The sequence below is a fragment of the Sebastes umbrosus genome, chromosome 4, assembly GCF_015220745.1.
Source record: "Sebastes umbrosus isolate fSebUmb1 chromosome 4, fSebUmb1.pri, whole genome shotgun sequence".
NCBI lineage: Eukaryota > Metazoa > Chordata > Actinopteri > Perciformes > Sebastidae > Sebastes > Sebastes umbrosus.
Window position 1 is genome coordinate 17186580 of NC_051272.1, and position 21695 is coordinate 17208274.

At 43.9% G+C, this 21695-nt stretch overlaps 1 protein-coding gene across 1 annotated transcript; it reads right to left on the reverse strand.

Moving 5' to 3' along the window:
- Positions 1-737: 737 nt before the first annotated feature.
- Positions 738-20240, reverse strand: klf13 (Kruppel-like factor 13). The gene is made up of 2 exons (XM_037767745.1): positions 19390-20240; positions 738-7175 (listed from the first exon to the last, which is right to left on the reverse strand). Exons 1-2 carry the CDS (start codon positions 19904-19906, stop codon positions 6862-6864), a joined length of 831 nt encoding a protein of 276 aa, XP_037623673.1. The 5' UTR covers positions 19907-20240; the 3' UTR covers positions 738-6861.
- Between the last annotated feature and the right edge of the window lie 1455 nt (positions 20241-21695).

Here is a 21695-nt window from a genome sequence, read left to right on the forward strand (position 1 = left end):
CTCAAAACTTGATTGGTTGATGTCTTTATTCGTTGTGCAAAAGCTCAGAAAAAAAAAAAAATGATGCCGCTTTTTCACCACGTAATATTTGCGTTTTGTGTTTAAGTATTAATTACAAAAACAACAGTACGAAAAATATATTGACGTGCGATTAATTAGCTACCAGTATGTAATGGCCTTAAGACTACAGCTGTTTAGCTTAGCTTAGCTTAGCATAAAGACTGTAAACAGGGGGAAACAGATAGCATTGCTCTGTCCAAAGCTAACATAATGTGCCTACCGGTACCTCTGAAGTTCACCAATTAATGTTTCATCTTGTTTCTTTAATCCGTACAAACTGCTTTAATGACTCTTCTCTTCTTGTGCTACTAGCCCAGTAGTTCACAAACTTTTTCATGTCAGGATTAAGATTTTGTCCCAGGGTCCCCCATATGATAGGATTTTTGCTTTTAGATTCTTTATTACAGAAAATGTATGAAACCCATGACCAAAATAGTCATAGATTCTGTTATTGTTACTTATGGATGGAATTATAGTGAAAATAAGTTATTCCCCCTTTTGATGGGGACCCCCTGGAAACACGTCAAGGACCCCGTGTGGGTCCTCGAACCCCATTTTGAAAACCACTGTACTAGCCTATGTCTTAGCATTTATCATAATCCCATAATGTGTTAATTGTGGCCCAAGTGGCCGCTGTTCAGCAAAAAAACGTTAACAGAAGAGGAAATGACAAATTATAGCTGCTTATTTTATGAATTTATTTCCAAATGTAAACTTCACTATTTCATGCATACAAGTTATGACAACATACATTATTCAACAATCTGTTATTTTTCATATTTGCATAGGACATGGTCACAATATATTGTCTAACATGTAAAAAATAATGCCATAAAAAGGTACAGCAGAGCAGCTAAGACCAGCACATTGACATGTGTGTAGAATCCGAGGAACTGTACAACTGTAATACTTGAATGTAGTGATTTTGGTTTGCTGAGAGAAAATAAACAAAATGACACCTGAAGGTTAGAGTGAGGTCATAGAGAAATGTACTGGCCATAGCTGAGTCGAGAGTTATTTACAGATTAGATTATACTGGTGCTGAAAGGGGAGGCAGCACCATGGAGTCACTACAACAGGCAACTGATGGTGATGGGCAGAGGAGAAACACACAGAGGTATCGAGAGAGCAACATTACGCTGAGGACAAACAGGTATAGGAAACAGAACCAAAAGGCTGGTGAGAGGCTCTCTCTTTGTAATTAAAGGGAGGTCAACAGACTAATCCTTTAAGGGCAAACATATTCAGAGCTTGAGCAAAAGACTTCTTGTCAGCGGGCATTTCTAGTTTCTACAAATGCCGCAGTTCAGGCAGTCAAGCAAGACCACATGGTCAGTGAAGGGTACAGACAGATGTGGTCCGCTTTACGCTGCACGTTCCTACTCACTCAGTCTCTTTTGTTTCTTTTTTACTCAGAATTAGTTTGCTCATATGATTAAACCGGTTTTGTTCATTCAAGTGATTTTCAAAAAAGAAAGAAAACAACTTATTTGAGATGTAGAAAAAGGTCCATATCATAAGCACAACATCCATTGATCGACACTTACAGCATATAAAGTTGAACCCAGGGGCTCAAAATTACTGCAACATTCATCTTTCCCTTCAAAGCCTTTGGTAACAACTTGTAACTGCGGAGCGTCTGATGAGCTCCGTCTCACTGCTCAAGAACAACTCTCCTATCATGGCTGCCTCTTCAAACATTATCCCTCGAGCCTTTATCTCATGAGGGAAGACATGCTCTGTATGTCCTTTACTTTGAAATATTATATATTACAATACTTTAAAATGCATGTTCGAATTGGCTTAGCCTACACATAGAGCCGGCAGAGGGGAAAGGAGAGATTTAAACCTGGGAAACAATGAGAAACGTACCTTGTGCACAACTCACAACGTGTAAAAACCTCACAGTCAAGACAGACTTCTATTCATAACCTACAAAAATGCATCGGGTCCATGAAAGCAGCACATTTATAGCAAAAATGCAATTTTCAATCCTTTGGAATGGTTGGGCGTTTCATCATCATTAAGATTATTTATGTCCAAAAAAAAAAAAATACCTGTAATAAGCCATTATACATTGAGTATTGTACAGCAAAAAAAAAAAAAAGAAGTACAAATTAAATAACAAAAGCTACACAATCAAAATGTTTACATAAAGCAGAAAAGAAATATTTAACTTAGAGCACTTTGCATATCAAATATGCAGAGTCGCTTCATTAAATCCTGTACATTTCATAAAAACATGTCACACTTTATAAAACTGTACACGTTTGTTAAATGTCTGATAGTAGGTGTTTTTTTTACCCTCAACTTTTGTATCTTTAAGAAGTTACCTTTATAGTTTTGGCACACAATTGCATCGATCATGCTTGTACGCTGAGACCAGTCATGAAGATGAGACGGTCTGATCACTGATATATTTAATTAATCTTTTTTTTTTTTTTTTAAATAAGACTAATGTTAGTTCTTTACATACTAGGCAACAACCAATTCACTTTAATATATTTTTTACAATTAGCAGAAAACAAAATATTTACTGGTACACTGTTAGCATCTTGTAGAAACCTTGTATTTCCATTTTGCCATTGTTTAAAGTCCTTTTTTTTCTCTGACAGATGTCGAAAACTGTAATCTCACCGGGATTACAATGGTAAAGTTGGATTAAAAAACGCTGAAGTGGAGTTTCATAGTAATTTACAGCTGACATCATCCCTCACATAGAAAATGTTTAAACTAAGACAAATATATGGAGCTCAGTAGAGGAGGGGTGGTTTAAATAGTTTTGTAACATAAAATAATAAAAATAAGATTTTCTTATTTCCTGGAAAGATTGATTTTTTTTAATCTACAAGGACCCTGACAACATGGGATGATTATATAAAATGTAGCCCAGTGTTTTGTTTTTGTTGTTTTTACAGAAAAAAAGTATCTTTCTTTCTCTCCTTCTTCATTCAAGTAGGAACAAATAAAACCACCAATTATTTGTGCTACTCATCAAGCAAACGTAAGCTACATGATGGATGTTTTGAAAAGATATGAAGGTACAAACAAAAGTCAAAATATTTCAAGAGGTATGATTTTTTGAAAAATATACAAGCATTTCATATGAGACAAAAAAAAGCAATAATAAAAATCATGACTACATTGCTAACTCACAATGCTGTGGTCTCTATTCTTATGGAAAACTCTAAATAATAAAGAAAAATGAGTCACTCCATCTGAAATTGTCAAACATAAGAGGTCAGGAGGTTCATCACCCCAAACAATCCTTTCCTTTTCTGACTCGGAGGAGTTTTTGGATAAACAGGCTAACTGGAATAACCTGCATCCTGACATCAACGGAGTAGTAAGTGTTTCTGATTAACAGGGATAGAAATATTATTTTTTAACAAAATATGGTGCCTTTAAACAGCCCGACAAAAACAGTCAACCTTAATGCTGATATATATTCGAAAGAGTTGCTGAAATGACCTGAAGACAATGGAAAAAAAACAACATAAATCAGACTCTACACCTTTCTCCAGAGAGGTTAATAATTATTTGACAACAAAAGCAAGTACAGTAAAAATGGACAATGTACAAAACTGTGTTCAATGGCCTTTTGTGTTGAATTATTCAAGTAGATTTGGTACAGTGAGAATAAAAGTTATGAGACACTCGTGCCTGCGGAGGCCTGTATGTCACTGGTGCAGTGTGGATGGATGGATAGACTGTCACAGTCGGTTTTGTTTTCAGATGGTAGGAGCTTCCTGTCGCCTACTGTAAGTCCACTGACGCTAAAAGGGTCAAAGCTGTCTAAAGGGGCGTTTCACTGAAAAGACCTCCAGAGTGCCCAGTGCTTACTAAGGCACATCGCAGGACTGTAGGATGTTACGAGGAGGCAGGAGCTGGGCCCCGTGCGGAGGCGTTCCTGTGTTTCCAGTGTGGTCGGACACTGACCAGCAGTGAGCACCAAGCACCCAGGAACACCGATAGGAGGGGAGGGGATGGGGGGGGGCTGGCAGACATTTCTGTGCAGCAACTGATGTTACAACAAAATCCACAAACTGCCCCATATCTGCTTTGCGGATGTCGACCCTGAGGTAAATGTGCAGATTATGGATTAAGAATTCATGAAACCTGCTTGAGGGGTGAGCTACTCAGAAATGTTTTTTTTTTTTTTTGCAAGATAAAGTTACACTACAAAGTCAAAAATTGACTATAAAAAAAGTCATGGATAGATACCACAAAAAGCTGCTCAACAGCTATTTGAAGAGTTTGTGAAAAATCAAAGTTTCCAGAAATGGTAAATGTAAAAGCCTCTCAGTGCTTTCTTTCACAAAGAGCTGCTGATCAGTGGCATTCAAAGTGTCATCTTACAGCCTGGAAACTATTTTAACATCTTACAGAGAGGGTTGTTTTTTTCCTTTTTTTTACATGTGGTGTTTTGAGGAAACTACTGCATCGGATCTAAAATAAGGGATGTTTTCTTTCTGGAGGATGTGACAGAGCTGATTCTTCACAACTTTAAAGAGAGATGGCTGCTGTGGAGAACTGGGGACAAGGCCGGCCATTCATGAACTCAACACCTGCCAGACCGCCTCAAAACCCCTCTGCGCTTCCAAGGGCGCAGTTGTTAACATGCATATAGTGTGAAGCACGGGACTGCATGGCCGAGAGTCGTTGGTCGGATGAAGCTATAGCACATGCGATTCAACAGTCTGGAGGGGTCTGACAGGACCAAACACATGGGAGGAAACTATTTCCGGCCGTAGTGCTGAAGCATTAAAAGAAAAAATGTAGGCATAACACAGACTGGCGGGGGCTGCAGCAGTTTGGATAGTGGTGCCCGCTTCCACGGAGGGTTTACTGTGCCTTTTGCCTGACTTATTGAGGCATGTCTGTCTAGAAACACAAGTCCAATTTCTCACGGGACATCTGAGCTTCACAGGGGAGGACGACGTGAGGCTGCACTTTGCTGATATGTTCGTTTTGGTTCAGATGTTTTTACAAGAGTTTAAAAAAGCCCCCTTGTTTACGAGAGAGAAGTTTGAAAGCAGCTGTTTTGAGAGCTCTGGTCTTTAACTGTATGAATTTGGATTTTTCCTTGGCATTGTGAAATGTGACTCTCCAGCAGTAGTAAGAGGATTTCTCCCTGTGCTTATGGATGGAGCTGGTCCCACCCACACTGCTAGCGTTGTCTAGGTAGTACTGTTGTTCACACGCTTCTCTCTACTCTTATCCTACAGGTCGGATGAACCTGCTAATTATAGCCATTTTTCTGCTCACAGTTTGGAGGGAGGAGGAGATGGTGGGTGTCTCCTCCTGTGTGCTGCTCAGCTCGTGATAAACCTCTCCTCTTTTATCGGGTCCTGCCCTCTCTTGCCTGTCTATCACAGATAGCTGCTTTGTTTGCTCCGTGCTCCACCATGCCCCGACTCTGCCCAACATCTGGCCTACATTTGACCCTCCTAAGTCAGGTAGGACAGGTAGAGCCAGATGGAAGAGGGAGGACTCCCCAGGAATGGCATGTTAGCGCTCCTCCTGCGGGGCCGTGAATAGCTTCTTGTGGGATGCAGCTGTTTCCTCGAGGGAGGCCACAAAAGGCAGAGCCAGGAGGAGGGAAGTGAGCCGGCTGTCTGGTTCTACCTGTGATACTGCCAACCACCAGCCCCGGGCCTCGATGAAGGGCGGCTTACAAGACTGAATAGAAAGCTTTCATTCACTCTCGTCTTTGGTACTTTTTCCTATGTGCTTCAGAGAGGGATAAACTTTGTTTCAACTAAAGTCCCTTTGTGTCTGTTTTGTGTGAAATACTGGATGATGATATAGCACTTTAAAAAACATGAACAGCTGCTTTGAAACTTAACTGTCTCTATTTAAAGTTTCTGTTGACCCAATATATTCCTGATCCTCCCGCCATGCAGATTTACACAGTATATACTGCACGCCGCCGTTTAATGAAACACATATTTTAACCCAGTGTAATGGCAACTGAATATTAACGTTGCAAGAGGAGGAACAGATGTATTTTGTTTTACTGAGGAGGAGGTTTTTTGGGGATCGTTTTGTTTACACACAGCAATTACATTACATGTGAACCCCCAGCAACACAAGGACATGAGTTCTGTGTACGATTGTGACCGTAATGACCGCAGGGCTAGTTTCCTCGAGACGTGAAAACCAACAAAAAAAACAAAGAGTGCAAAATTGTGTTGAGTGTAAGGCTGCTATATTTACTGTATGTTTCTCTTCACCGCGTTCATTCTTTCAAGCTAACAAGGCCATCCCTGAGCAGGGCGTAAAATTCAACCCCTGTTGAATTTCAGAGTAAAGTGATGAGTATATTGTGCAGTCAATGTGAGTACTGTGAAGTACTGTGGTATTACAGAAATAGCAACTGTCTTCAATCCTGAGGTGTGTGTGTACCCCTTCTCCTCACCCACTCAAAAAAAAAAACCTAAGAAAAACCCATTTTTTGATAAGACTTGTCAGGGTGTCTGTTTTTTTTCTTCTTCTTCTAAACCTTGTTTAGCTGACTGCGAACATACATTGGACAACTAGCCATGATCAGAAGCTAAAAAAATACAGACGTATGGTACAGAATGTAAATATTGCCATCTGGGAAAGGCATTACCTTCTTTTAGGATCACACGTGTAATTGCACTACAATAAGCAGTTATGTACAGTATGGTACACCACAGCAAGCGCAGGAATAGCAAAGGGGGGGGGAGGGGCTGCTGACAACTGTGCAACACAAGTGTTATGACAAAAACACAGGCCTCGCAGGTCAGAGGCAGAAAAGTGCGACTGGGTTTCAGTTTAAGGCGAGTTGGCGGGGCTGAGGGCGGGGCTGAGGGTGGGGCTGGAGGCATCCGAGCGGCTGTAGTCGCTGAGGGAGCTGGGACGTGTGGTGCTGCTGCCGCCGTGGTGGGGCCTCTTCAGCATGCCGGGCTGGAAATCTGAGTGGCGCCGGGCGTGCTTCATCAGGTGGTCGCTGCGCATGAAGCGCTTGTCACAAAGCGGGCAGCCGAACTTCTTCTCCCCCGTGTGGGTGCGGTAGTGGCGGGCCAGCTCGTCGGAGCGGGCGAACTTCTTACTGCAGTCGGGCCAGGTGCACGGGAAAGGCCGTTCTCCTGCGACACACAGAGGGGAGGAGAGACGTCAGTGTCAAAGATGGCAACAATTTTAGCTAATTTAGTTGTTATCATTTAGCCTACTTATTGCTGACCATTTTCCATTGACATTTTTTTGCACACTTTTTCCCATGTTTGGCATGTTTTAGCAATAGACTGAATAAAATATGGACGTAGTCTCTGCGACGTCACCCATAGGTTTCTGAAGAGCCGTTGTGTAGCTCAAAGTGGGTGGCTCCGGCCATCGCCATCTTGGCAGTGACGACACAGCCTAACACCTAATCCAAAAATGGGCAAAAAGGGTGACAGAGCAGACAGCCAGCAGCTAGCGATCTGGTACGGCACCCAGCTGTCACTCAAGGTGGCAACACCCTCATTATACAGAACTATAAGCCTAAATATAAATTAAACAGGTCAGTTATATAAAAAATTCACCCACCCTCCGTGCTGTTGTCACGAACGGGGATATTAGCTATAGAGACCAAAACCGTTTTTTGTACCAGGCTGTAAACATGTTTATATCTGCTGTAAAGTTGGGCATTTTACTATGGGGGTCTATGGGTATTGACTCCCTTTTGGAGTCCATATAGAGTTGACCTTTTTTTAAATACACCACACTTTTGTTACATTCCATGCAGCCAGCATTTTCCTCTTATTTCACTCGGATATGAAAATCTACTTGCAAAGATGTGAAACCTGAGGTGAGGTGGCTTCTGTGAGGCACTCCGTGAACATCATGCATGCTGTTATTTTTGCCAAAGTAACATGATTGTTGTGTGGTATTGCAGTGCAGACTTTTTAAATTCATCCACGCTTTAAAGGTACAGTGTGTAAGATTTGGCGGCATCTAATGGTGTGGTTGCGGATTGCAACCAATTGAGTACCCTTCCGCTCACTCCTCCCTTTCCAAGACTGCGGTAACGTGAGCCGCTGAATGCAAAACCGTAGTAACGCCATGGTATCTTTCAGGGCCTTCGCCTCGCTCAGAGGTTTTGCACTATGCAGCTCATGTTACCGCAGTTTCACAAGCGTGTCGGAGAACTACGGTGGCCTTCAGGTAACGTAGAAAACGCGAAAGAGCCAGTGTTTTGTTTTGTCCATTAGCTACTGTAGAAACATGGCAGGCTCCGTGAAGAGGAACGGCTCCCGAAGAGCTCATTCTAGTCTAATGAAAACACAACGATTCTTAGTTTCAGGTGATTATAACTAATGAAAACATAGTTATGAATATTATATTGCATTTCTGCCAATAGATCCCCCAAAATCCTACACACTGGACCTTTAACATGCAACAGTAACATTGTAACTTTGACAGAAATAAAAACAAAGTGCACTATAATGAGTTACTTATCTCAAACTAACTATGCAACTTGAACATTGTGCTGAGATGAATGGGAGCTCATAGCTGATGAAAGGTTGGAATAAAACTGCAAAAAAAAAAGCAATTAAAAATCAATTTTTCAAACTATTCTTGGGGGAGTTGGGGCAGGAATGTTATGTGTCTGTGATTTGTGGTAAATGGGCCAAAACGTGAAATACACCCTTAAGTGCTTTCGGTTGTAGGACTGTTTACAATGGCGATCATTTATATACAGTAAGTTTTTTCAAAGTACTGATAGGGTCAGTGAGTGTAACACGAGACAAATGAAACTCAGTGATGCACCCCGGTGCTCACCATGATCCAAATGGCTCACCACAGTGAGAGTAGTGACTCATTATCACGTGTTTATAGGTTGACGAGTCAAGAAGGCTGCCGTGCAAAGCTAACAGACATGCTTCAGGCATGCTGAACAGGACTGTGTTGTTTTCTGTACATAGCAGACTCTGAGTCATCAAGGATTAATGATCACAGGGTTATAGGTCTGATGGCTCGGTAAAGAGAAGGATATCAAAACCACCCGAGAGATCCTCAAAATATATATTAAAAAGTGAGACAAAAAGGCTGTAGTGAGATGTGGGACTTGTGGTAAATCACCTAAAAATTGGCGCTGTGCTGGAGGAGCAGACACAGTTTAATTATCTAAGCTCCAGATGCTAATCACACTCACAATGGTTACCCAGCCCATTTTCCAACATGCAACTATCTGTGACTCGGCACATGGGAAATTACACCCTTCCCCCCTCCATCAGGCAATAAAAAGTGGGCTATGACACAAATCTACTCAAAGCCAGATGGTACTATATATCTTGTGGTTTCCTTCCATTCTGATGTGGAAACTGTGGGCATGCACGGAGCCTGAACGCAGCGCTCTGCATCCACTGGCCAACACATCTAATACTGTACTCCTCTTAGTTCCATTCCACTGAGTTTCTGCCTGACAATAGCAACATCCAGCGCTCTAATTTTACCAGCGTGACCTTGCAGTACTATAGCGGAGGGCGGCACGTCGTACTCTTTTAATGTTATTATGGTACTTTCCTGAGAATATTCAATCACGTCACTGAGGTATGAAAAGGAATAGATGGTGAGATGCGTGAATGTTTATAGGTGGCATGACAAACTCACATCAGAAACAGGCCTGCCAAACGCTTTCTTTGTTCTGTGGTTTCCCTCAGGGCTGCAATGGAAACAGTGCTGTTCAGCATCAAAACACTCATATGCTACCTGATGCCAGAGAGTCTCAAAAACAAGAACTCGTCTCGGTCCCTCCCCCCCTATACTGCATGGTTACAAAACATGCAGACAGACAGAGCAAGTCTAGACAACCCGGTCTGTGTTCCTGCCTGTGACGCCTCACCTCAGGTCCAGACTAACTCAGTCAGCCCTGCCTGCTACAGTTCCTGCGGGCTCAGTGTATGTAAACTTTGTAACTGACATATAGACATTTGCATATTACAGCTTTGTCTCCTTTTCCCCAAAACATCACTGCAAGAGTTAACACACAAAGAAACAACCCATCCGCCCTGCATGAGTTTAAAAGTCATAAAAACAAGGAGGCTGTGGTTGTTTGACCCTATTCACACATCCTGGATTAAACCCTGGAGAAAAAGAGGTGGTTTAACTTTTAAAAAACACTAATGTCATTGAAGAGACTCATGATGGTCTGATTTAATACCTTATTAGCAAAGAGAAGCAGCCTGCGCTGCCACCTGGCACTGCAAAATGAGTTATTGGCTAAAAAGTAGAGCTAAGCTCTGCGGACTGCTTAAGGCTCAATAACCAGTGTAACGGATCCAACCACATTAATATTTAACCAGACACCAGAGAGCCAGGCTGAGATATCCAGTCTAACTGCCCTGATACAGTAATGCAGCCATAGTGGAAGCATCAGGTATCCAACAGCAACTCACCGAGACGCATCAAATTATTTAGAGCTTCTTAGAAAATGCGGATGCCCATTTTCACCTCCCGCTAAACTGCTTTTGGCATTTAGGTCAACGATATGAATATGCATCAAAAGTCCTGCTGCTTTAATGTCAGCCTTGAAAGGTTCACTTACATAAAGAGAGGAAAAAAACACGCAATGCCCCAATTAATGGTGCTTCTTTCATAACATGAGGATTGGGCAGTAAAAACCCATTTTCTGGTGACAATGAGGAGGTTTAACGCTTTGATCCTGAGTGGAAATGATGAGAGGGGTTATTTCCCTGTGTGGTAGGAAGATGTCACTCTGCAAGAGATTTCAATAGACTGCAGATATTGCTCCGCATCTCTGTTGAAAGAAGACTGCTGCAAGCTGCACCCCTTATACCCTAGCTGCTCTTATTCCCATCTAGTTGTCGCAGCAGGGCTCCGTGGCGATCGTGACGCCGGGCCCCACCGATTGGTTATCCCATCTCTGGCAGCGTCCACATCCAGGGTGTGGTTTGTGTTTCTCAGAATGTGTCGGTTGCAGAGGGCAAGGGTGAAGGGTAGAAGGGGGGGTAATGAGGGAAGCTTTTCCCTAACGAACACAGTGACCCAGTTCCCCGTAAAGTGAGTTACATCATGCACGCAAACTGTATCTCCGCTAAAGCACTAGTGTCCCCCCTCCAAGGCGATGCGATTATGTCACAGGTACTCTTGTTATATAACTGTTCTCTCCGAGGCCACTGGGTCAGTAAATAAACAGCTCATCTCTGCTCCTCTCCCACCATCCTTCTCTCATTCATATCTAAGAGTCTTCGGTTTCTGCAGAAACGGTTCAGAGAAATCTGAGTTGGTCTCCCCGGTGTAAGGGATGCTGTCTGCGAAAGGCGAGATCAAATCTCTTTTTTGACGTGAGCAGCGGCGCAGGAACTCAGTCACCTGCTACCGACTACCAGCATTTCAAACGAGAGTCGATAACATTCCTTGTGTGTCCTCAGGCATGGGCCAAACTCACACAGTGTACGGCTGAAACCTTGATGTGAGCCTGCCATAAGAGAGCTAGAGTAAATAGCTGTGCAGGGTGAGGAGGGAAAAAAACATACAGTTCCTGTGGATACATCAGAGATCACCTTGAAGCTGACTTTGCTCCGCCTGCACACTAAGAACCCGAACAGGAAATATCTTTTACACTGCTCAGAACAAAAACCTCACTAAACCTGCGTGGACTTTTACAAGCAAACAGCTCGACCAGCAGGGAAAGTAAAACTGGAGTCAGACTGTAGATCACGGCTCATTAGAGTTGGAGCTACCTCACTTGAGCGCTGGCTTAGTGGCACAGTCAGCTTGGCAGCATGAAATAAGAGGGACACCACTAACTCCAGAGGTAGGGCTCAGCGCAGTCCTGTAATTTGGTCGCGTGTTTACAACAGACTATGACCTGTAACCAACCAGGAGCCAGCATACAACCATCCATGGGATTTTGGGTAATACCAAAATGACTGTTGAGCCCCTCTTCAGCATAAACCACTGGAGCAGACAAGGTTAACCCGACCGTGCCCAGCCCCTCCCTTCTACACTCACCGTCACATGCCGAGAAGATCTGAACACTAACGTGTGTGCAGAACAATGAATACATATTAACTTTTTTTGCAGGCAGCGGTATATGCAGGCTTTGCTCGTGCAAAAATAACAACAAAGGGCTCACAAAGTTCTGTGGTCGGCAGAAAGGGAAACAAAAGACGCTGCTTGATTTGAAACATATCTGAGATCAGAACTGTTTACGTGGCTGCTCGTCTATGAAAAATTAACTCAGTGGGAGAGGAGTCGAATTACCACAACATGTTTTCTCAGAAGCTCCATTCAGAGTTTGTTGCAAACAAGACTAAGTTGCAATAAAGGAGCCTTGGGTGGGTCCGATGCTCGTGACGAAGACCGAGGTCGTCCGGAGAAAGCTCTGAAAACGGGGAGGATTTGATATATTATCATCTTTTGTCTTTATTGAGAGGGACCTTGCATTGCCGTTGAATAGCACGCCTCCCCTTGTGGGCCTATAGCTGTCAGGTTGTGAACAATAGCAGCAGCCTCGCTCCCAGCAGGAGAGCCACTCCTGTAATGCATTTCAATCAGACGGGCTGTGCGTACTAACCGTAACTCACTCCCCCTTGGTCTGCGCCGCACAGAGCTATTGACATTCACCCGGAGACATGCAAGAGGGGTCGAGTGTGATTCCTGCACACACTTAGCCATACATTACTTTATCCCCTTAACTCTTTAAAGGGAAAGGTAGGGGGATAGCTCGTCTACATTGACCAGCTCATCACATTTGCCTCAATTAGTTAGAGTGGGCACTCTCTTACAGCCTTGAGAGCATGCTAAAACAACCTGCAGCCTTGACGTGTTGCAGGCAGGCAGTCTCCTCGTCTTCTAAAACCCTGGTTAACTAAGGACAAACAGCTGCAGCCTTTTAATGGGTGTTTACAGTTGGTCGGCAGAAGCAGGTGGGTGCAGGGATGCCCCATCACGCGTGACTCTCGCTCACGCAGCACAACGCCGGCTCATTCCACTGATGGAGTCTGACACGATAGCTCAAAATGTGGTTTACGTCCTCACTAACCAGCATCCAAACAAAGAGCCACAGCCCTGCTGGATCATGAGAGGCCTCACCACACTGCAAAGAAGAGGAGATACAGGCTGTCCAATGTTATACCTGATACTCTGAATATTTCCATGTCTCAGAGAAAATGCCCTCCTTCCCCCCAAAGACTCCACAAAACACTTCTCATCTCGTGCGAGGGGCCACACCCCTGTGTGTCGTGGTTTGCCACAGTCTGATTTATCACGCGGAGAAAGGGGACACACCTTACATACCGTAGGGAACATAAACAGCCCAGCTAGAGACAAAACACTCCCTCTGACATGAGCTCCACAGCCTTTTCCACTCTTATTCAAGCTCAGCACAGTGGACACAGTCAGAGTTTAAACTCTCAGACGGGACCCTGCGAGCGCCGGGCTGACAGGGGTGTTCTCTGCCGCAGAGGTCACAGCCCTTCGAACATTAATCAGATTAGCTGCAGATGCAGCTGAATAAATGACCTACATCAATGGAGGGCATTGACAGTGAATATGCCGGTATCTTACCCCACCCCCACCCTGCCGCACTGTATATTCTCCGTCTTTGTACTGCAGATCCCTCCCTTTGCATGCAAGATGCGGTTGGCGGTTTTTGAACAGGAGAGCTGAATAAAAATGTTCCACAGGTCTGTATCCCTCTCTTCCTGCCGCTGGTAATCAACACCGCGCCACAAGCCGTGGTCGGGGCTCGGCCTCGCAACACAACACGCTTCAGCACCTATTTTGCTTTGCAGGCTGGAGGAGGGTGGGAGGAGCTGGTGGGGGGGAATAGACAGAGCAGCTTTTATAGAGCTACTCCAGAGCTGTCTAAAGAATACATGAGCCCTGTGGGCCACTGGAAGCAACATACAGTATTAGGAGTATCCACCATGCATGCTTGACTGCTTAATCACAGTTAAATCAGATTTACATTCCAACGTTAGTGAGGAGCTACCCTACTGTGAGCTGGTACAGTATGTTTCCATATAGCCTTGCATATGGACAGCATGTGCCCCAGCACATGCCTCAGAGATGTCTTTCATGGAGCAGGAACGTTGCACCAGAGGATTAGAAGTGGCAAGATGGCGGCTCCACTTTGGTTTTATTTACATCCCGGGGATCAAGTAGATTTAACTAATACCTTGCTGCTTCCATTGGACAGATTTCATTCTCGAGGCAAATGTCTTATCTTACAGCAGAAGAAGACGCATCAGTAAATTTATAACAAGACTATGGCTACGTTCCAAATGACATTCATTTTAATTTTTACTTTTAGTACATACTGTAGCTGCCCTTACAAAGTATATACTGTTGCATGCTGTATGCATACAATTAGGACATGCTACTTTGTTATAACGTTGCACCTTGAACTTTGACCCTCTTGCTCATATATCCGCTGGGCAGAGGATTGCAAGCCAGAAAAGCATGCTGGCTTGCATACTGCAAAATATGACCGGATGAAGTATGTATTTTTGGCAAACTGCATTTGACATACTATGTATTGGGTCATATTAAATCATTTTCTGGCGTATTAAATAGTATGGGAGTATGGGTATTGGAACGCACAGTTAGAGTCTACAGTCATGCTAGTGGCTCTGTGAGGATGTACTTAGGCTTAGTGGTGCTTTGAGCTGAATGCTAATATCAGCATACTAACATGCTTGCAATGACAATGCTAACATGCTGGTGTTTAGCAGGTGGTGCTTACCCCACATACCATCTTAGTTTAGCATGCTAGCATTTGCACTAAACATAAAGTACAGTTGAGGTTGATGGGAATGTCATTAGTTTTGCAGGTTTGATCATAAACCAAAGTACTGGACAAATTAAAATTTTGACCCGATGATTGCACAAGATGAAGAGTCAGGGGATTTATACATTAATACAATTCATCCAGAAGGGAACATGTACCACATTTCTGTACCTGTTTTCATGGCAAGCCATCAATTAGTTGAGACATTTCACTTAAAACCACAAATGTCAACCTCATAGTGGCAGAATAAGGAAAGCAGACAGAGGAGTCGCCCCCTGCTGGCTATTAGAAAGAATGCAAGTTTATGGCACTTCCACATTGGCTTCACTTTTCAGACCCGGAGGTAGCCCGCTGGTCTGTACCCAGTTTGGGTGACGATGCATCTATTAGGTATTGAGATAATTCACTGGACAAGAGAAAACGGACCTGCAAGTGGCGCGAGAGGAAAAGTCAGGCAATCGCCAAAGTCAGTGAGGTTCATCCTCTGAGGACCGTGAATGTCTGTATAATATTACATGGCAATCCATCAAATAGTTGTTGAGATATTTCAGTCTGGACCACAGTGGTGGATCGACCGACTACATGCCACTAGCATGGCTAAAAGCATTTGTAACGTCACCAGAATGGCGACAAATGGAAACTGTGAGCATCTCCTGACAGAGCCAGGAGTCATTATTACACATCAGGAGTAAATACGGTTCAACTGGGTGGGATGGTGGAAATCCTGCCGTGTGGCAGGTAGACAGACTGACCTCTTGTGCCCCAGTAGAGTTTATACCCATCGCTGTGCCAAGGTCAGGCTCAAGCAAGAGCAGGAAAACCCCATCCCCACCCTGCTACCTCATCATCACTGCCACCAGCCACACAGGAACACTGTGCACTCTGTGTAGCAGTGCAGCCAAATATAAAACCACTGGCAGAGGTGCAGTATACATAATCAGAGACTCCTGCTTCTTTTTTCCATGTGGAATTTGGGATAATTTGACATTAAAAAAAAGTGTCATTAACCACAGTTATTCGGCTCAAAATAGAAAGCATGCATGAATAACTGGGTCTACATGGCAGTGGAGCTGTACTGCCAGGTGGTGCCACTTATTTCTTTTAGGACAGACAGAAGAGGGATTTACAGCCATCTCACAGTATTAGAGGTACCCCCAGCGGAACACAAAAGACCTCCAGACAAAACGTCAAACCGACTGTAAAATATGTCATTATAGGCTCTTTGTCTTTGTGAAATATTGACCCTGTTCGTCCCGGTGATTCAAATAGTTTTCGAATAGCTCCTGGACACTGACAAGGTGGCCTTTTGTGAGGCCCAGCTGTGGGGGGCGCAGAAGGCCCAGGCTGTTCTTTCTGAAGAAGATAGGACTTGTAATGAGCTTGTCAGGGGCCATCTCTCCTTTATAGATGGCAGTCTGCATGACACGACCGGAGCAGAGTAATGAGGCTTCACAGAGAACACCATGTACTTCATGACCACAAGATACCTCTCGGGAAAGTGGGTCTTCATCGTTAGAGTCGGTTATGCGTCTTAAGACAAAGAGTCGATAAAGAATGAATGAAAAGAAACCAGCTGGTGCTGAGAAAAATCCTTTGAGAGAAACAGAAGCAGTTTCTTTTATACGACCTTCATTTGTTCCATTTTAAAACGACATGACTGCATTTTCCATACTGCAAGATAAGTATATGTGTTGGAGAATAAAGCCCCACCCTCCCACAGCATGGAGATCAGACAAAAGCTGTCTGGTAACCTTTAGACCCCTCAACTGTGGAGGATTCCTCGCCACAAAACTCAATGCAGTTTAATGAGCGATTTAAATTCAGCGTGTTCCCTCATGTCTGCTACATCCATCCTGGTGTCCCTCTTACACTGAAGAAACCTTAAATGAACCCACTTAGTCTCTACTAAGGGAACCCGAAACCAGGAACTTTTTAATACCTTTTTAAAAGAGATAGTCCCCAGTTACTCAGGATAATCCACAGGCCTCATTCGGGCTTTTTTTCTAATGAAAATTGTTCACAGCAAGGTATGTTTCCTGGAAAACACACTGCTGTTGAGTTTGTTTCTCAAATGTACATTTTGAATGCTTTGAGCTCTGCACTACTCCTCCATTATACTGGAATGGCAGGAAAAAATGCATCTGAAGAGCAAATAAAGCTGAAACTATCTTCATGGCTTCTGTAATTTGTAATTTAGGAGAGCCGACCCTTAAAAATCATCCTCCTTAATAGCTAAAAACATCATAACATAAACTAAAAAATACTCTCGCATGATTTAAAATAAGAATGATGATGCCTCTCATAAGACATTACTAGTGGGTGAAGTTCATTTTGAGCTAGTAACAGGATTGATTGCATAAGAAACACAGTGTAGCTCAGGTTCCAGCTCTTCTTACACACAAGAACTGCAAAAGCCGGGAGGATGATGAGGCTTTGGGCGTTTATAGAAGAAGACGAGCGAGGACGCCATGTCCCTGGCTCTTTGTTTAGAGCCTATAACAGTGTTTCCCCCCCCCTCAATTAGATAGCGGTGTTTGGCTGTAGCCGACTGGGCTGAGATCCATTCTCTCCTGACTCTGCTAGTAGGGGCTGAACTGAGGGAAACACACTGCGAGAGTCTGGCTCTGTGAAAGCACTGCAAGGTTGGCTGAGGCAGCCCAGCTGAACTCAGATGACCCACATTCTGGGACCATCCAATCAAATGAGCAGAAAGAGCCATTATTATCAGAATTTATGGGATGCAAACCAATCGCGAAGCCAGACGCGGGAGCATATCCAAACAGAGAGGCAGGCGAAAGGAAACGCTTAATAGGCAAAGAGACAAGGGCAGGGCTTACAGGGAGGAAAAAAAAAAAAAGCTGCACTAAAAACACATGGTCGGGGCTGAAGGGAAGCACAGGAGGCTGGCTCTCACTGCTGCTGCTGCTGCAAGTTTGGCTGAGACGAGGCGGTTGAACTGAGGTGACTCACGTTCTGTGACTATCCAATCAAATAAGCAGAAAGCCTGATCCAAAACTGTATAGGACACAAACCAATCACAAAGCCAGACACAAGAGTGTATCCCAAAAGAGAAGGCAAAGAGACAAGGGATGATAGACAGTAATAAAGCTGCACTTAAAGACACCATTTAAGTAATGATGCTGGAGTATTATGTATACCCCCATGCATAAGTCAAATTAGCTCCTGTTCTTTTGACAAACACTGATTGCACCAAGCTGCAGCTGGTGTAATAAAAGGTGGTGCATAATGTACTTCTCAATAAGAATGAATCAAACTGGACTAATCTGCATCACATAATAGTGTATATACTGTTTTGATCACATCTGGCATCCATATGACATTCCTCTAAAGGATAGTACATCTGGTCATATAAGGACACAAAGCCAGACAGCAGAGGGGGGAGTGTGTGTCTTGATGCAAAGACAGGCAGGCGAAGAGAGAAGAATAGGCATTGAGACAAGAATATAACCCTGTGAGGATGGATGGGTCACCGATTTTTTAATATTGAGACAAACAAGGAGTGAGTTATGCAAAAAAGAAAAGAAAAGAAGGTATCCCACCTATTTTGCATTTTATGTGCACATATTTATGTGGAATTAAATTCCTATATGACTCAGATATATAATCCAGAACTATTGTGTTTGAGCTGTCAGGCTGATGTACTTGTATGTGTTTGTGTGTGTGGAGAAAGGAGGATGTAGAGCTGCAGAGGGAGCTGGAGGAGAGGCTCCTCTCAGTCGAGGCTCAGCTAGCTGAGTCTGTTGCTGGCCAGATCAGCTGGCAGTCTGTCTAGCGGGGGTGTGGCACATCACAACAAAGGGCTTTGGGCAGACAGGCGACTGCACACAGCTCTTATCATCAACCCCCTCAATTTGAGTCCATCTACATCTTTACCCCCCTCCTCTCAGCAGCCTATGCAGAGGAATGCAAAGAGCAAACATACTGTATGGAGGTCCTTCAGGAAAGTCAACCCGTATATCCTGCTTATCTGATTCACTCTGCAGGGTGACTGGTACCGGATTGAAAACTTTTTTGCATGCCCATGTCAGTGCTTCCTATATTCTGAGTGATGGTGATGTGCGCATTTTGTTTTGCACAAAGTTGACTTTAATTAACGCGCGCAAGATGAAAACCTGGAAACCCGATCTGCGTAATTTAGTTGTGCGTTTGGCACTGCAGGTTTCGGTTTGTACAGACTGTCCATTGCAGGAAAAGCAGTGACAAAAGCTTGAGTGGGAGTGGCACTATTTTGGACTCCCTCATCCCTCCCTCCCACCCGAAATGAAAAGGACATCTCGCAAAGTTCATCCAAGTTAAAGGAACAATGCAGATATTAAACTATGCGCACAATTTCTGGCCTTTTACTGTAACTGTGGAAGCAGATTATTCTCATTTAGGGTGGACTGTTATTACGCACATAGGCTATATATGACTCGAGGAAACATCAGCCCTATAAATAGATGAGAATTTAAGAGAAACCACACTTCTGATCAGTATTTTAATATCTCATTATAGGCAATGGAACAATAAGTCAACACACATTTGCATCCAGTGAAACTGACCTGTATGTGTCCTTAGATGGGCTTTGAGGTGGGATGATTTGCCATAAACTTTTTCACAACCTGAATAGTGGCATTTGTGCTTTTTCTGAGGTGATGATTCTTGCTCAGTTCGACCTCGCGATCTTTTGCCTCTTTGTTTGAGCGCAGGATCGGAGATGGTGGTAGGTGTGGCAGAGTTTCCATCATCATCATCATCATCATCTATGAGGTTCGGCGTGCTCTCATCCTTTATTATTATTTTTGCCTGCTCGGCAACATTGTTGGGAGTCTGCTGGTTAAAATCCGCCAGGATCCTCGCCACCACAAAGAGAGAGGAGTTGTCTCTCACCAAAGGTTCTTTGATTTCCTCTCCGGTCCTGGAGGAAGAGGACGGGCTCTCTGGTTTAATCATCATCTCCCTGTTATTCCCTTTAGGAGGAGCGTGGACAATTGCACGGCTGGACATTGAAACAAGGCACTCTGCTGCAAAGTGATCCATTCTGTCTTTGAAACAGCCTCCTCTGCTTCTTAATGACATTCACAAATTAAAAATGATGGTCGTGAGAAAAAAAACTTGTTCCGTGGTTCCCTTTGTGTGTGGTGAGGAGGAAGAGGAGGAGGAGGAGGTTCTCATCAGAGACTTTATGATCTTACCCGGCTTTCCAATATCGTCAACATCCTGTGATATATAGAAACGCCTCGGACACAAAAAAAAGAAAAAAACGCAGACAAGCCTCCTTTTCAGAGAAACCCAAAGTCTTTTTTTGTTTTAGTGCAACGACGCTGGTGACAGGACCTCTACAAACTTGGATGCGTTAACTCCCATCGCGGCTTCCAGCACTCTCCAGCTATAGTGAGCGTGTCTCCTGAGCGCACTGATCCGGCTGGTTGTATCCATGCTGGGGGCGTGTCGACCGGCAGCGCTCGGCAGCCTCGTCAGAGCAGCATGGCTCATTCATTGGGTGCTGCTTGTCCCCAAATGCACCGAACAACACGAGTTACTTGGAAGTTTCACCACAGGTTGCCTCTATGCATTCAGATGATGTATCTCACAGAGGCGACACACAGTTATATGCACTGCAGAGACCTTTATTATAGGAAGCATATATGCAATTTTCTTTTGTGGTGGGGTGGATCATTCTGCAGCATCCAAAGCCTGCATGCATGTGAACTGAGATCTTTTATAGGATTTGTTAGAAATGTACGCAACTGATGATCAGTTTCTTATATCATCACATTGGAGAAGATGAAACCAGAGAATATTTAGGGATTTTTGCTTGAAAAATTAAGAAAATGAATGAAATTATGAATTGATGATAAAAAAAATAGCTGCAGATACATTTTCTGCAACCCACTGCTTGATTAAAGGGACTGTTTGTAACTTCTTATATGGATAAATCAATCCGGGTCGGTGTCCCATGCGCGCTCGCATGTGGCTATGCTGTTCAGACTCAGACTCCAACACAAACTACACGGAAGCACCAAAACCGCAAAGTTGTATCTAGTGAAGCCCGTCTGTTAAACAATGTTGGCCGCGGTCGGAGGACGCGGGGGAGACCGTAGCTTTGGTCTCCAGGGCCGGAGTCTCTGCTGTCCTCTGCTCCTCTGCCTGCCTGCTTGCCTTCACTCACACGCCGCGCTCGTTCTCACTATTCCGCTCCACTCTCACGTGCATGCGCGCACACTATACACTGCAGGAGAGTTAGTTTAGCTCTGAGAATATCTAGTGAATGTACAGTGGACGTTTGTGCAGGAATAAATGCTGCAGGTCCTACAGACCAACAGAGGTTTCCCGTGTCTTGTGAAGTGACGGGGGTCCGCAGCGAGAAACGTTATCGTCTCTGACCAAAACTCCGGTGTTTCCCCTGTTCCCTCCGGCTGCAGTCGAGAGGCTGAAGCAGGAAAAGCCAACACTAGGATCAGCAGTGATTCATGGAGAGACCTTCGTCTGGTCAGCTAACATTACTGCCAAGCAGGTGAAATATAGAGTGATATTGTGGTTTTAGCTGACGTGTGTCGCCTCACTGTGTTGAGCGATGCTCATTCATGTCTATGTAGAGCGAGCACAAGCGCGAGCCCGACGCTGACTTTCGTTGACTTAACGGCCACAGGTGTCGCTGTTAACAAGCATTTCTGATTCTTACAAACAGTCCCTTTAATAGACTGATCATTGTAGTCATGCTATTGGTTAAAAAAACAAGAAAGTTTGGCTTTCTATAGATATGATAGAAAATCTGTGTTGAAGAATTAAATTAGAACATTTCCTCTTTATACACTGAATGTGCAAAATGTTTGTCATAAACTCATCTGATGAGGTGAATCTCAAT

Excerpts from the sequence above, each read along its gene's own strand:
- klf13 (XM_037767745.1), bottom strand. The coding sequence starts at position 19,906 with ATGTCATTAAGAAGCAGAGGAGGCTGTTTCAAAGACAGAATGGATCAC. Across the intron at positions 7,176-19,389 it reads CCATCTAAGGACACATACAG|GAGAACGGCCTTTCCCGTGC; the intron begins GTCAGTTTCACT and ends TGTGTGTCGCAG.